The sequence below is a fragment of the Oratosquilla oratoria genome, chromosome 2 (genome assembly GCF_046742065.1).
Source record: "Oratosquilla oratoria isolate Oo_2021 chromosome 2, ASM4674206v1, whole genome shotgun sequence".
NCBI lineage: Eukaryota > Metazoa > Arthropoda > Malacostraca > Stomatopoda > Squillidae > Oratosquilla > Oratosquilla oratoria.
Genome location: NC_134778.1, coordinates 17,858,144 through 17,873,143, shown reverse-complemented (window position 1 = coordinate 17,873,143; position 15,000 = coordinate 17,858,144). Strand labels below are relative to the sequence as shown.

At 39.2% G+C, this 15,000-nt stretch overlaps 1 protein-coding gene across 1 annotated transcript in view; it reads left to right on the top strand.

The window, feature by feature from the left end:
* The first annotated feature begins 484 nt into the window (after positions 1-484).
* Positions 485-15,000, top strand: part of LOC143033738 (G-protein coupled receptor dmsr-1-like) — a 102,544-nt gene continuing 88,028 nt past the window's right edge. The window contains exon 1 of the mRNA XM_076199224.1: positions 485-1,250. Coding sequence (XP_076055339.1) covers positions 1,005-1,250 — 246 coding nt within the window. The 5' untranslated portion in view covers positions 485-1,004. The remainder of the gene's footprint in view (positions 1,251-15,000) is intronic.

Genomic DNA, 15,000 nt, shown 5'->3' with positions numbered 1-15,000 from the left:
TTCCGTCTATCTCTTATCCAATAGATTCACACGTCCTCTAGAATAAATACTCATAATTTTTTTTTCATTATGTCTATTAAATTTTCAATGCTCTCTACCTAGTTGATATCAACCTTTCTACTAATCCTCTATTTCTGTTTTGCTTATGTTATCTTCGACTACAGTCACCATCATCTCGACTTCCATCTACCAGTTTCCTTTCTTGGTCAGAGCAATCTTCAACTACCTCTCCTAGTCTTAATTGGCTTGTTAATTACTAAGTACAACTACGAGCAATTATCTAGTTTTCCCACAGTTTCCAGATAATAGTGGTTCGTTCCACCTCTCCCTGCAACCCTTCTCCTTCAACGCCTCTTCCCTCTCCCCCTCCCCTCTCCTCCCTCCACCTCTCCCCCTCTCCCTAGTTCTCCCCCTATCCCCTCCACGCGTCCTACTTCTTCTCCTCCCGAAGTGTGATCGAGAGCTTGTGGGTGAGAGTTCCAATACCTAAGCAAATGTAAGCCTGTAACAACTCTCTCTTTGGTGTCATCCTCTCCTGTGCTCACTTTCAAGTATACTGACAGTCTGTAATTACATCCGCGACCGCGTTCGCTTGCTCCCACGCCCGTAACGCTAAGATAACTCCGCCCATTTGTTCATACCCGTACACCTGGTGAACGTTGTTTTACTTGTTAGAGTCTGTGACGTCCCTTAAGCCTTCATATTAGCCAGTTTCCTGTTTATTCAACGTTACAGTCCCGTCAAGAACATTAAGTTCCAGATAATACACCATTAAACTCCTGTCATTACATCTTTAACTAAACGTCAGCTCACTCATAGGATCCCGTCATCACACTGTAAACGTAACAGAACCCTCAGACATCCAACTGTATATCCAAGACTTATTTGAGTCCACTTGTAGACTTCGGATACTATCCTCATGAACGCACACTAATAATATCCCGAGATAAACACACCCGACCGACAACGACCAGCACCCAAGCACCTGCGCTGGTGTAGGCACCATGACTGATTTTGAGGACTACCCATCCGTCGCTGTAGCTAGTTCCTCCCCGGCTTCCGCGTCCGGGTTTGAAGACTTAGAGACGATTATCCCAAGGGAGGAACTCGCCGCCCTGACGCCGAACCTCACCAACCTCACCAAGGAGCAGACCAGCATCCTCCTCAGAGTCCTGAATGCCCTCAACGAGAGTTCACCCTCCAGGCAACAACACAATATGTGCGACGTCGGCTTCAGAGACACCTACAAGGTAATGTCCGTATCTATGGTTGAGTAAGGAAGACAGCCGATCGTAGTGTGGTAATGGCTGTGTGAAGAGGATTCTCTCTCTCTCTCTCTCTCTCTCTCTCTCTCTCTCTCTCTCTCTCTCTCTCTCTCTCTCTCTCTCTCTCTCTCTCTCTCTCTCTCTCTCTCTATGTGCACACACGCACACATATACATACACACACACACACACACACACACACATATATATATATATATATATATATGTGTGTGTGTGTGTGTGTGTGTGTGTGTGTGTGTGTGTGTGTGTGTGTGTGTGTGTGTGTGTGTGTGTGGGGGTGTGTGTGTGTGTGTGTGTGTGTGTGTGTGTATATATATATATACTGAAGGAATACTCACTGGCCGAGTGGGTTATGGCGTCGCTACTTGCGACAGAGGTTAAGGTGGTGGCGGTTCGAACCCTGACATCGGTGAGTTGAACCAAGGGCATGTTTTATCAAATTCCACGGTACGAAGTCCTATGTAAGGGGACACCGTCCAGAGGTATATTGGAGAAAGTGAAAATGAGATTTAAAGCAGGTAGGAGAACGGAGAGATAGTAGACATTTTTTCTCCTTCTTGTCACAAATGTCCCTAAATTATTGACAACAAAAAACATGTAGTCAGTGTCCCATAATGGATATGTATGTAAGTACATCATATGTAGATATATATACATGTGTATTTACATATGTGTATGTATCTAGTTGTAGTATATGAGACTGGAGCTGTGCTGTGAAGTGTCATCTGTCTCGATTTATCCAATTTTGTCTTAAATCCATATTTGTTGATGGCCTTGGTTATATACCTTCTTCAAACTTATTCCACAAATTAATGCATCTGTGTGGAAAACCCGTGCCTCCTAACATATTTCAAGCAATCTTTCTTATATATTTATGTACATATTTTTTGTCATAAAATTTTGTTTTTTCATCCTTTTCTAAGAATTCATCCTCTCTATCTAATCTTCTATTCCCTATTTCCTATCTAAATATTATTATCATATCATCTTTCCCTCTTTCCTCTTCTAATCTGGACAGAGCCTCTCTCTCTCTCTCTCTCTCTCCCTCTCTCTCTCTCTCTCTCTCTCTCTCTCTCTCTCTCTCTCTCTCTCTCTCTCTCTCTCTCTCTCTCTCTCTCTCTCTCTCTCTCTCTCTCTCTCTCTCTCTCTCTCTCTCTCTCTCTCTCTTTCTCTCTCTCCCTCGATCTCCCTTTCCCTTCCCCCTCCCATTCCCTCACTCCCTCACTCTCCCTCTCCCTTTCCTTCCTTTATTCTCTCTCTCCCTCTCCTTCTTCTTACCTCCCCCTCCCTCCCTCCCTCCCTCCCTTCCTCCCTTCCTCACTCCCTCTCGATCTCCCTTTCCACGCTCCCTCCCCTCCCTCTCCCCCTCCCTCATTCTCTCTCTCCCTCTCCCTCTTCCTCTCCCTACCTCCCCCTCCCTCATTCCCTCCCTCTCCCTCTCCCTCTCCCTCCCTCATTTACTCCCTCCCTCCCTCCCTCTCTCCCTCATTCTCTCTCTCCCTCTCCCTCTCCCTCCCTCTCTCTTTCTCGCTTTCTCCCTCCCTACTTCCCTGCCTCCCTCCTTCTCTCCCTCCCTCCCTATCTCTCTTCCTCTCTCCCTCTCCATATCCCTCTTCCTTCCTCTCCCTCCCTCATTCCCTCACCCTCCCTCTCCCTCCCTCATTCTCCCTCTCTCTCTCCCTCTCCCTCTCCCTCTCCCTCTCCCTCCCTTCCTATTTCTCTCTCCTCTTAGATTGTGTCAGCTAATCCTTGGATCGTTTTCTTTGCCAATCTTTGCGGTCCTCATTTCTGACACATTTCTTTTTGCGTCGTGACCACACCACGGCACCATATTCCAATCTGGAGCTAATTTGATATTTATCTTATCATGTTCTCAGCTATGTGACAAAATGCCACCCTTTTGCAATTCATAAGTCTCTCTCTCCCTTATTCTTTGAATGCGGTCTTCCAGGAACAAATTAAATGTTTGTGGTTGAAATTCCTGAATTCTTTTCTCCTTTGCCTTTGTAATAAGTTTGTTTTTCAATGCATAATTTCTCGACACCCTCCGGTTGCTCTGTCCTATTTCCAATATTTTACATTTCATGCGTTGAATCTCATCTTCTATTTTTTATTTCGTTTAGAAACCTTAGCTAGGTCTTTCTGTAACAGATTGCAATCCTCTTCATCTTTTATAGAATTCGTGATTATGGTATCATTTATAAATAAGTCTGCGTAGCCGTCTATTCCATCATACAGTAAAGAGTTTACTAGTACAAGAACGAATCCTTGTGTTTCTCTATTTATAATTTCTCCTTCAATTCAACACCTCATATTTCATTTCTGTTCATGCCTCTTATTAAATGATTATTATACCCATTCCAATGTACATTACTCCCTTTAAGTCCTTATACATTTGCAAATTTCCATATTGGTCTTGTATATAACTTTGTGGAAACATTATTTTCCAAGCCCAGGAGTATATGCAATCTACCCAACCATCTCTCTCGTATGATAACATCAACCACTCTATCAGGTTGGTTACACATAGCATTCTTTTCTCAACCCAAATTGATTGCCAGCTGAGGTTCCTTTTACCTTCAACCGATTGATCCTCTTCTATTTTCATATATTTTGGCTGCCGCGCCGATCAATGACACTTTTGAATAATGTTACCAAATTAGAAGATGTCCACTCCAATGGTACCTTCATTTCTTCCAGAGAACATGAAATGTATATATGTATTATGTATACATGCATGTGCGTATGTATATATGTATTTATGTATACATGAATGTATGTATGAATGTATGTATGTATATATGTATGTATGTATGTATGTATGTATGTATGTATGTATGTATGTATGTATGTATGTATGTATGTATGTATGTATGTATGTATGTATGTATGTATGTAGGTAGGTAGGTAGGTAGGTAGGTAGGTAGGTAGGTAGGTAGGTAGGTATGCATGCATGCATGCATGTATGTATGTATGTAATTATGTATGTATGTATGTATGTATGTATGTATGTATGTATGTATGTATGTATGTATGTATGTATGTATGTATGTATGTATGTATGTATGTATGTATGTACGTACGTACGTATGTATGTATGTATATATGTATGTAGGTAGGTAGATAGGTAGGTAGGTAGGTATGAATGTATGTATGTATGTATGTATGTATGTATGTATGTATGTATGTATGTATTTATGTATGTATGTATGTATGTATGTATGTATGTATGTATGCATATACTGTATATGTATGTATGTATGTATGTATGTATGTATGTATGTATGTATGTATGTATGTATGTATGTATGTATGTATGCATGCATGTATGTATGTATTTATGTATACATGTATGTATGCATGCATGTATGTATGTATTTATGTATACATGTATGTATGCATGCATGTATGTATGTATGCATGTACTGTATGTACTTATGTATATATGTATGTATGTATATATTTATGTATGTATGTATGTATGTATGTATGTATGTATGTATGTATGTATGTATGTATGTATGTATGTATGTATGTATGTATGTATGTATTTATGTATGTATGTATGTATGTATGTATGTATGTATGTATGTATGTATGTATGTATGTATTTATGTATGCATGCATGCATGCATCCATGTATGTACGTATGTATATATGCATGTATGTATATATTTATGTATGTATGTATGTATGTATGTATGTATGTAGCATGTATGTATGTATGTAGTATGTATGTATGTATGTATGTATGTATGTACGTACGTACGTATGTATGTATGTATATATGTATGTAGGTAGGTAGATAGGTAGGTAGGTAGGTATGAATGTATGTATGTATGTATGTATGTATGTATGTATGTATGTATGTATGTATGTATGTATGCATATACTGTATATGTATATGTGTGTGTATGTATGTATGTGTGTATATGTGTGTGTATGCATGTATGTATGTGTGTGTGTATGTATGTATGCATGCATGTATGTATGTATTTTAGGTATGTATGTATGTATGCATGCATGTATGTATGTATGTATGTATGTATGTATGTATGTATGTATGTATGTATGTATGTATGTATGTATGTATGTATGTATGTATGTTTTTTATGTATGCATGCATGTACTGTATGTACTTATGTATATATGTATGTATGTATATATTTATGTATGTATGTATGTATGTATGTATGTATGCATGTATGTATGTATGTATGTATGTATGTATGTATGTATGTATGTATGTATGTATGTATGTATGTATGTATTTATGTATGTATGTATGTATGTATGTATGTATGTATGTATGTATGTATGTATGTATGTATGTATGTATTTATGTATGCATGCATGCATGCATCCATGTATGTACGTATGTATGTATGTATGTATGTATGTATGTATGTATGCATGTGTGTACGTATGTCTGTATGTATGTATGTATGTATGTATGTATGTATGTATGTATGCATGTATGTTTGTGTATATGTATAAGTGTGTGTATATGTGTGTATGTGTGCATGTATGCATGTATGTATGTACGTATGCATATGTATGTACGTATGTATGTATGTATGTATGTATGTATGTATGTATGTATGTATGTATGTATGCATGCATGCATGCATGTATGTATGTATGTATATATGTATGTATGTATGTATGTATGTATGTATGTATGTATGTATGTATGTATATGTATGTATGTATGTATGTATGTATGTATGTATGTATGTATGTATATATGTATGTATGTATGTATGTATGTATGTATGTATGTATGAATGTATGTATGTATGTATGTATGTATGTATGTATGTATGTATGTATATATGTATGTATGTATGTATGTATGTATGTATGTATGTATGTATGTATGTATGTATGTATGTATGTATGTATGTATGTATGTATGTATGTATGTATGCATGTCCATCTCACAGAACCACTACTTACAGGCACCATCGTTAATCTGTGTACGTATCAAATATACAAAGGATTACAAAGGCGGAGCATGCCAACAGGAGACCTTTTGGTCCATATGTAGGTCGGATGCGAAAAAAATCATAATAATAATAATAAATATATAAACAAAAACTACAATAATCTAAATATCAAATAAGATACATAAATAAATGCATAGGTACAGTTAAATGATAAACAAACAGGTAAATAGTAATTAATAATAAATTGACATATAACTGATAATAAATGAGAATCAAACAAACAAATGATAACAAAACAAAAACAAATAATATAGAATAAATGATATTCGCATATCTACATACGTACATATGTACGTGTTTGCATGTATGCACACGTACATATGTATGTGTTTGCATGTATACATATCTCTATTTACCTAAATATATGCACATTATACCCCGACACATATCAATATACTTATGTAAAAGTATTTAGCGTTTATAAGCTTCGGAAACGACATTGTGTCTTCATTTCCATGACACATTTGTACCTTTTGTTTGCCTTTGAAGAAGAAATCAAAGGTCTGTGCCCAATACGTTCACAAACGCTGGCAGTTCCGAACGCGAAAATAAAAACGCTAATTTTAAACACAGAGTGTGATTTGACGTTTCTTTATACATCTACGAGAAAAGACACCAATAAACTGTAACCCTCTCTCCATAAATGCGTATCTTCTTTCTATGGGTAAGGGTTATACAAAAGCCTCAAAACACGTAAATATTGGAAATTAAATGCCTTTTCTTCAAGATCAGATGGTGTAGTGAGCGTCAGAGTAAATAGAAATATCGTCCTTAGGGACTGCGCCAAATCAGGAATTTGACAGAAACATGAATTCCAAATTAGATGTCGCGAAATTCAATTTCCCATGTTTACAACGGAGTAGCCAGGGTCAGGCTAAAGGTCTCTTGGTTGGCGTGTGTGAACACGTGTGTGTGTGTGTGTGTGTGTGTGTGTGTGTGTGTGTGTGTGTGTGTGTGTGTGTGTGTGTGTGTGTGTGTGTGTGTGTGTGTGTGTGTGTGTGTGTGTGTGTGTGTGTGTGTGTGTGTGTGTGTGTGTGTGTGTGTGTGATTCACCATGGTCTTGAATCACGTGTTGGACTCGTGATCGACAGTTATTAACCTCACGGATGAGAGCTCAGAGCTCGTGTGACCGATCTATGGGTAATGCTATGACCTTACACGCACACATATCCCCAACTCCCCGCCCACGAGAGTTGGAGTAACAACCCGCATCGCAGCGATACTGAGATTATTTCAGCCCCGGGTGGGATTCGAACCCGGACCGCTGTAGTGGCAGGCGAGAACTCTAACCACCGCGCCACGAGGTGTGTGTGTTGTGTGTGTTGTGTGTGTGTGTGTGTGTGTGTGTGTGTGTGTGTGTGTGTGTGTGTGTGTGTGTGTGTGTGTGTGTGTGTGTGTGTGTGTGTGTGTGTGTGTGTGTGTGTGTGCGCTCTCGCGCGCGTTTAGGTGAAGATGTGAGAGTGAGTGGGAGGGATGATACGGATACGTATGTGTTTATGTATACGTGTGTGTAGTTCATTACGATCTTGGACCACGTGCTGGGCTCCTGATTGACAGCTGTAACCCTCCTAGAGGTGGAAAATTGTAAAATGTAACGAGAGAGCTAAGACAACCCTGTGAGTTCATAAAAATAGATATTTCCTTTGACGGGCTGAATGTAAAGTATGTGACCAATAATGTAGTAAAAAAGGTAAAACTAAGATCAAATGAAAAAATTGCTGAAAAGGATACGTTAGAAGTAAACAAAATAATGAACAGATGAATAGATTTTCTACAATAACCTTTTGATATTTATTTCTGGATATATTCAAATTATTTTGTTCAATTTGAGAGTAGCGTATCCTTCGATCAAAGGGATTATACGATTTTTTTTATCATTAATGTTTATCAAAAGCCATTCAAAGAGACGCGATATTCTATTTTTTCAAAAGAGACCTTGTATGGCCGAAGAAATTCACTCTTTTTTTTATTTCAGTAGATCCATTGGATGAATAGAATAATTCCCTTTGATTTCTATTTCTACTAACGGGTTGTCAAACACACTATGCTTTCCTTTGATGGAACTTACAAAGATGTAGTCAGGATGGATCCAGCACCCTTGTTTACATTCTCACAGTCACTCCGAAACCTTCTCATCTTCTAATTCAAACGCTTTTAGATCTTAATTCATAACACGGTCTTGGACGCAGATACGTTTGAGTTCGCTTTCCAGAGACCTTCGAGTCGGAGTTCGTAATCCGAACACATTTACGAGTTCGTAAGTCGAAGGCTAAGTTCGGAAGTCGAGTACATAATCCGAACACTTTTATAAGTGCATAAGCTGAACACCTCCATGCCTGAGTTCGTGAGTCGACCACCTTCCAAGTCGAGTTTGTAATCCGAACACTTTTGTGAGTTTGTACGACGAAGACTTCGATGCCTGAGTTCGGAAGTCGAGTACCTTCTAAGTCGAGTTTATAATCCGATCACATTAAAACGCTTCCATATCTGGGTTCCTGAATCGAGCAACTTCCAAGTCGAGTTTGTAATCAGAACATTTATGTAAGTTCGTGCGTCGAAGACTTCCATGTCTGAGTCTAGAAGTCGGACACCTTCACCCCCTAAAACTCCCCCTCTTCTTGTCTTTAGGTCCCCTCGTATTAGGGGCACCCAGGTCGCCCTTTTCTCAACACTCTCACCCTTCACACTCAGCCAATACGCCCCCTCCCTAGCTAGATCCTAAACGACCCCTACGACTGTTATGAACACGAAAGGTTGTTTGTCTTTTCGGAACTGTAGAGGGACGACTTCATCAATTACCGTGTGATCTTCTCTTCTAAATGGCGACAATGACCTTTCAGAGTTCGATGTCGGAGCAGATGCGGAGAAAGAAGTGAAGTTTCGAATCTAAAACTCAATTCAGATGAAACTTTTTTAGGAGGGGGGGTGAAGAGCGTGCCTCTATAAAACAAGGTTTTATCGCGAGTTGAAATGCACTTTCCTTTTAAAACGTTTGTCCACATTTTCCTTTATGAACCAACAGCTTTATGTATCAGGAATGCCCAAAAGGCGAGGGAAAAAAACACGGCTTTAGTTTGTTTGAATAACCCATCAGCCATGATCGCGTTCAGCAGCTATTTACGGTGAATGGTGGTGTTTTCGTAACGGCAATGTACAGTATCTTTTTATGATCATTCTTGTTATGTATATACTTTGGAAATGACTGAGCTGAGGTCCTCTACCTGCCTCCGAGAGACGACACCGTGCCGTCCCACCGCAAGAAAACCGCAAAGACAATCTGACACACTCGCTGCGTTCTGGCTTTCCCTAGGCATACACTGAACTATGACTTCATATCATAGTTTTTTCATGGATGGGGAGAGACGTTGTCATTGTTTCAATGGACTCCCAAAAATGTGTGTGCGTGTGTGTGTGTGTGTGTGTGTGTGTGTGTGTGTGTGTGTGTGTGTGTGTGTGTGTGTGTGTGTGTGTGTGTGTGTGTGTGTGTGTGTGTGTGTGTGTCTGTGTGCGTGTGTGTGTGTGTGTGTGTGTGTGTGTGTGTGTGTGTGTGTGTGTGTGTGTGTGTGTGTGTGTGTGTGTGTGTGTGTGTGTGTGTGTGTGTGTGTGTGTGTGTGTGTGTGTGTGTGTGAGAGAGAGAGAGAGAGAGATTCACCATGATCGAATGCTATTTCCCTCCCGGAAGAGAGCTCAGAGCTCGTATGACCGATCTATGGGTAATGCTGTGATCTTACACGCACACACACACCGAACTCCGCGCCCACGAGAGTTGGAGTAACAACCCACAGCGCAGCGATACTGAAATTATTTCAGCCCTGTGCGGGATTCGAACCCGGACCGCCGTAGTGACAGCCGGGAACTCTCCCAACTGTGTGTGCGGGGGGGGGGAGGGGGGACATACATCAGAGAGAATTATCTCCCTCCCGTCCGACTTAATCTGTTAACATTTTCACCTCAGTCTGGAGGTGCAGCCCTGAAGGGTTGGCACACGGTTCCCAGACGGAGCCCAAGAGCCCTGCCAACTTTGTATTTCTTCTACCTTCTTGAATGAGAAGAGATCACAACCAGGATTTACTCCTTTCCTAGTACTGTTGCTATTGTAATTCTCATTCTTCTCATTGTTGTTATTGTCGTCGTCATCATCATCATCATCATCATCATCATCATCATCATCATCATCATCATCATCATCATCATCATCATCATCATCATCATCATCATCATCATCATCATCAACATCAACATCAACATCATCATCATCATCATCATCATCATCATCATCATCATCATCATCATCATCATCATCGTTGTCGTCGTTGTCGTCGTTGTCGTCGTCGTCATCATCATCACCATTACCCTCACCACCATCACACCATCATTTTACCATCAGCACCACATCACCATTACCTTCACCACCACCATCATCATCATCATCGTCACCATCATCACCAACATCACCCATTACCAAAAAGAGGGAACGAGAGAAGCAGGACCCGCGTCGTATTTCGCCCGGGTCAAACTGGAGGTCAAACTAGGGCGGGGTGGGGGCGGGTGGTGGTGGTGGGGGGTTGTGGGGGGGGTTACGACCCCGGTATCCGACCACTTGTGCAATAATGACTCGTTTTGCAAAAGAGAAAAAGGACGAAATAAAAAGAGAATGGAGGAATCAAAACACGAAAATTGGATTTCGAATTAAATTAAAGAGGCTGGGCTTGGTTCGTCACGTAAAGCACTGTCTGGCAACTCTCGTACAATGGCGTCACAATTTTTTTTTTTTTTTTTTTTTTTTTTAACCCTGTGACTCTAGTACCTACCACTCTATATTATCAGATTTTTTCAATTTTTCTATCTCATTTTCGGGATTGCTTCGTAAAAAAAAAAAATAATAATAAAAAAATAACTAGCACTTGCAATGGCTTCCCGAGCAAAGAGGTCAAAGGTCAGGATTTTAAACACACCTAAGCGTCTCCTGGCGTGGTCTCCAGTCGATTTTATTCAGCAGCAGAGGAGACGAGCCCTCTTCTTTGACTGAATTAATGGCTTTATTCTGGCTCACGACGGACGATTTTATTCAGCTTTAGAGAATTCTTTGTACCATGGAGGCTTAGTGGATATGATTTGTGGTTGTGGTGTTGTGGTTGTGGTGTGGTCGTAGTGGTGTGGTGTGTTTGTTGCCCAACGCTGTGTTTCGTCACTATCAACTCATCAATTCTTCTATCGCGAAGAAAAAATGGAGGCATAATGGCCTAGGAGAGATAACAAATCATCCGTTATTTATCTATCTATTTTTTTTATCTATGTAGCTATCTATTCGTTCCTTCATCTGTCTATTTATTTATTTTCTTATTTTATTAAATTATTTATCAATTAATCTATTTTTTATTCACGTGCCTATCTGTTCGTTTCTTTATATGTCTATTTATATATTTATTTATCTTATTAAACTCTTCCTTAATCCATCTGTTTACTTATTCATATATTTATTCATTTATTTATTTATTTATTTTTTCTCGTATTTATTTATTCGTTTATGTATTCATTCGTTTATTTAGTTAACTGTTTATTTTTCTATTTATCTATCTGTTTATTTATTCATTTGTTTATTCTAATCTACTTTAAATTATTCCTTCATTTGTTAATTTCTTCTTTTTTGTAGTAGAGTGTGACTTTGGTCCGTAGGGGTATCACTAAGTCATCCCTTATAATACTGACTGCATAAATCCTATAGACTATATGTATACACACACATACACACACACACACACACACGTACACACAAGCTGAACTCAGAGAAAAGAGTTCAGCCCGGGAGGAGGTGATTAGTGGAGTTCCACAGGGATCGGTATTGGCTCCAATGATGTTCACTATTTATGTGAATGACATGGATGAAGATGTGGATTGTTACATAAGCTTTTTTCAGATGATGCTAAGTTGCTGAGGAAAGTGAATACTGAAACGTATTGTGAATCACTACAGAGAGACCTAAACAAGATTTTGAAATGAAGCCAGAAGTGGGAAGTAGACTTCAACATTAAGAAATGTATCATAATAGAGTTCGGGAAAAGTACAAATAAATGAATAAATATATAAATAGATAATATCACGACAATATGAAATTAGAACAAAGGAAGTAAAGGAAGTAGGATCTGAAAAAGACCTGGGAGTAATCTCAATGATATGTCCCCTGATGAACAGATAAACAAAATTGTCGGGGAATCTTACAACTTGCTAAGATCAATAAAGGTGGCTTTTACCTATTTTGATGAGGAAATGGTTAGAAAAATATTACTCACACTAAAAAGGCCTAGACTAGAGTATGCTGCGACAATATGGTCACCCAGTACTAAGAAGAATATAAAGAAAATTGAACAAATCCAGAAAGCAGCCACGAAAATGGCCACAACACTTTCAAACCTGTCATATGAGGAGAGACTGGCTAAATTGTGAAATCCCGACTTTGGAACAAAGAAGAGAAAGAGGTGACCTATTGGCTATTTACAGAATCATGAAAGGTACAGAAGTCCTTGATAGAGAGGACTTACTAAATTTGAATAAGAGAAATACAAGAGGACATGACAAGAAAGTCAAAAAGGATAGTTATAGAGGAGACTTAACAAAAAAAATCCACACAGAGTGGTGGATTTCTGGAACAAATTGGATAAAACAATAGTGTGTACAAAATAATACACGAATTTAAGAGCAAAGTAGACACTGTGAGATACAACTAGGTAAATACAACTAGGTAAATACACACACACACACACAATCACACATGTATCAATATATGAATGTTAAAGTTCCACTGGTAGAGCTTCTTAATCCCTCTGTGTGTATGCTATCTCTTCGTAAGATGATTCCATCTGTCCGCCGATCTGTATAGGAAACCATAGAATAGGATTTCTTTGAACACCATCCTCTTACGCTGTGATCCATCGTCGGCCTGTCCGTTGGAGAAGCGATACAGACGCAATACTTCATCGCGGTACAAACGCAGTACTTCATCACGGTGGCTTGATCCGGATTAGGAAAACTGTATGAATGGTGTCAAGTACATCATGCAATGTGAATTCCTATTATCTAGACGGAATCGTTTCGCTTTCTTTTTCTGTCGGAGACACTTTCCCCTTCTTTCTGTGAGTGAAGGGAATCCCAGCGTTGTTTTTTTTTGTTTTTGTTTTTTTTAACTGCGGAAGAAAAGGATCTACGTCGACACGACATTTTTCTTTTTATTTTCGACAGCGACATATTTCAAACTTGGTTTGATATATTGAATTTGCGTGTGTGTGTGTGTGTATGTGTGTGTGTGTATTCACCTTGGTCTTTGGATCACGTGTTGGACTCGTGATCGACAGCTATTTTCCTCCCGGAAGAGAGCTAAGAGCTCGTATGACCGATCTATGGGTAATGCTATGACCTTTCACACACACACACCCCCAACTCCCCGCCCATGAGAGTCAGAGTAACGACCCGAAGCACAGCGATACCGAAATAATTTCGGCCCTGGGCAGGATTCGAACTGGGTACTGCAAGCACTATCGTACTTCCCAGTCCAGCGCTCTACCAACAGTGCCACCGAGTCGTGTGTGTGTATGTGTGTGTGCGCGCGTGTCCGTACAACAAGAGACCAAGCGGTTCGTCCATCAAGGTATCTCCAGAATACACAGAGAAAGGAAAAGCAGTCACGTGAATACAACGAAGGTAACTGCATCAACCAAAGTGTTCATCAAAGCAAAGACAATTCTGAGGTCTCTAATATTGACCTCAATGGTTAAGTCATCAATTTTGAATTATGATATATCGTTATCAAAAGTATGTATGATATGATCATCTGGCTCCACACTAAATCACCCGATTTTTTTTTTTTTTTTTTTTTTTTTTTTTTTTTTTTTTTTTTTTTTTTTTTTTTTTTTTTTTTTTTTTTTTTTTTTTTTTTTTTTTTACTGCAATGTTTATAAGGGGTGATGAAAATAGCTTCTGATATCACTTGATTTTTTTTAACACATGTATGGTGCTAAGCTCTTTGAATATAAGGAAGTCCCACCAAATAATCACAAAGTGGAGGAACATTGAGATTCTTCTCGTAAAAATCTTCTTCTTGAGTCACATCAGTGTAATTTCCAGCCATTTATTGACCTTTTCAGTACATTGCTTAAATATTCTAAGTTAGATCTAATGTACAACATATTCAATTTGTCATCAAAGGATTACATGCTTTGTATTCTCATCAAGCATACAGCCTTACCAATCAACAGTGGGAAGGTACAGAATATGCACCGTCTCCTCAGGGGATAAGGAGGTCCTGCAGAGGAAAAAGAAGACGATCGCGGCTCATTTCAATTGTATATTTGTCACCATTGCAGCGACGCAGACAGTAGACTCGGAACAATAGCTCTGAATAGACCAAATACTTAATTTACTTTCATCTTTTTTTGGCCTGCGTTTATTTTCGCGTCGTTTCCAAATTGTTTCGGTCAAGTGATCGTTCGTTTCCCAAAACATCCAAATATAACCCAAAATGACCTTCTTTACACAAACGTATCAAACCAGGAATTGTTTCGGAAAGGTTCGTTCGACTTCATACACTTGTCAAAGTGTAAATAGAGCGTCAAAAAATTCGGAACTCGGCAAAATTGGAACTCTGTAAAACTCACAGATGCCTGTCCATAAAATCAAATCAATGACTGTGTTACCATAACTAGAGGACAACA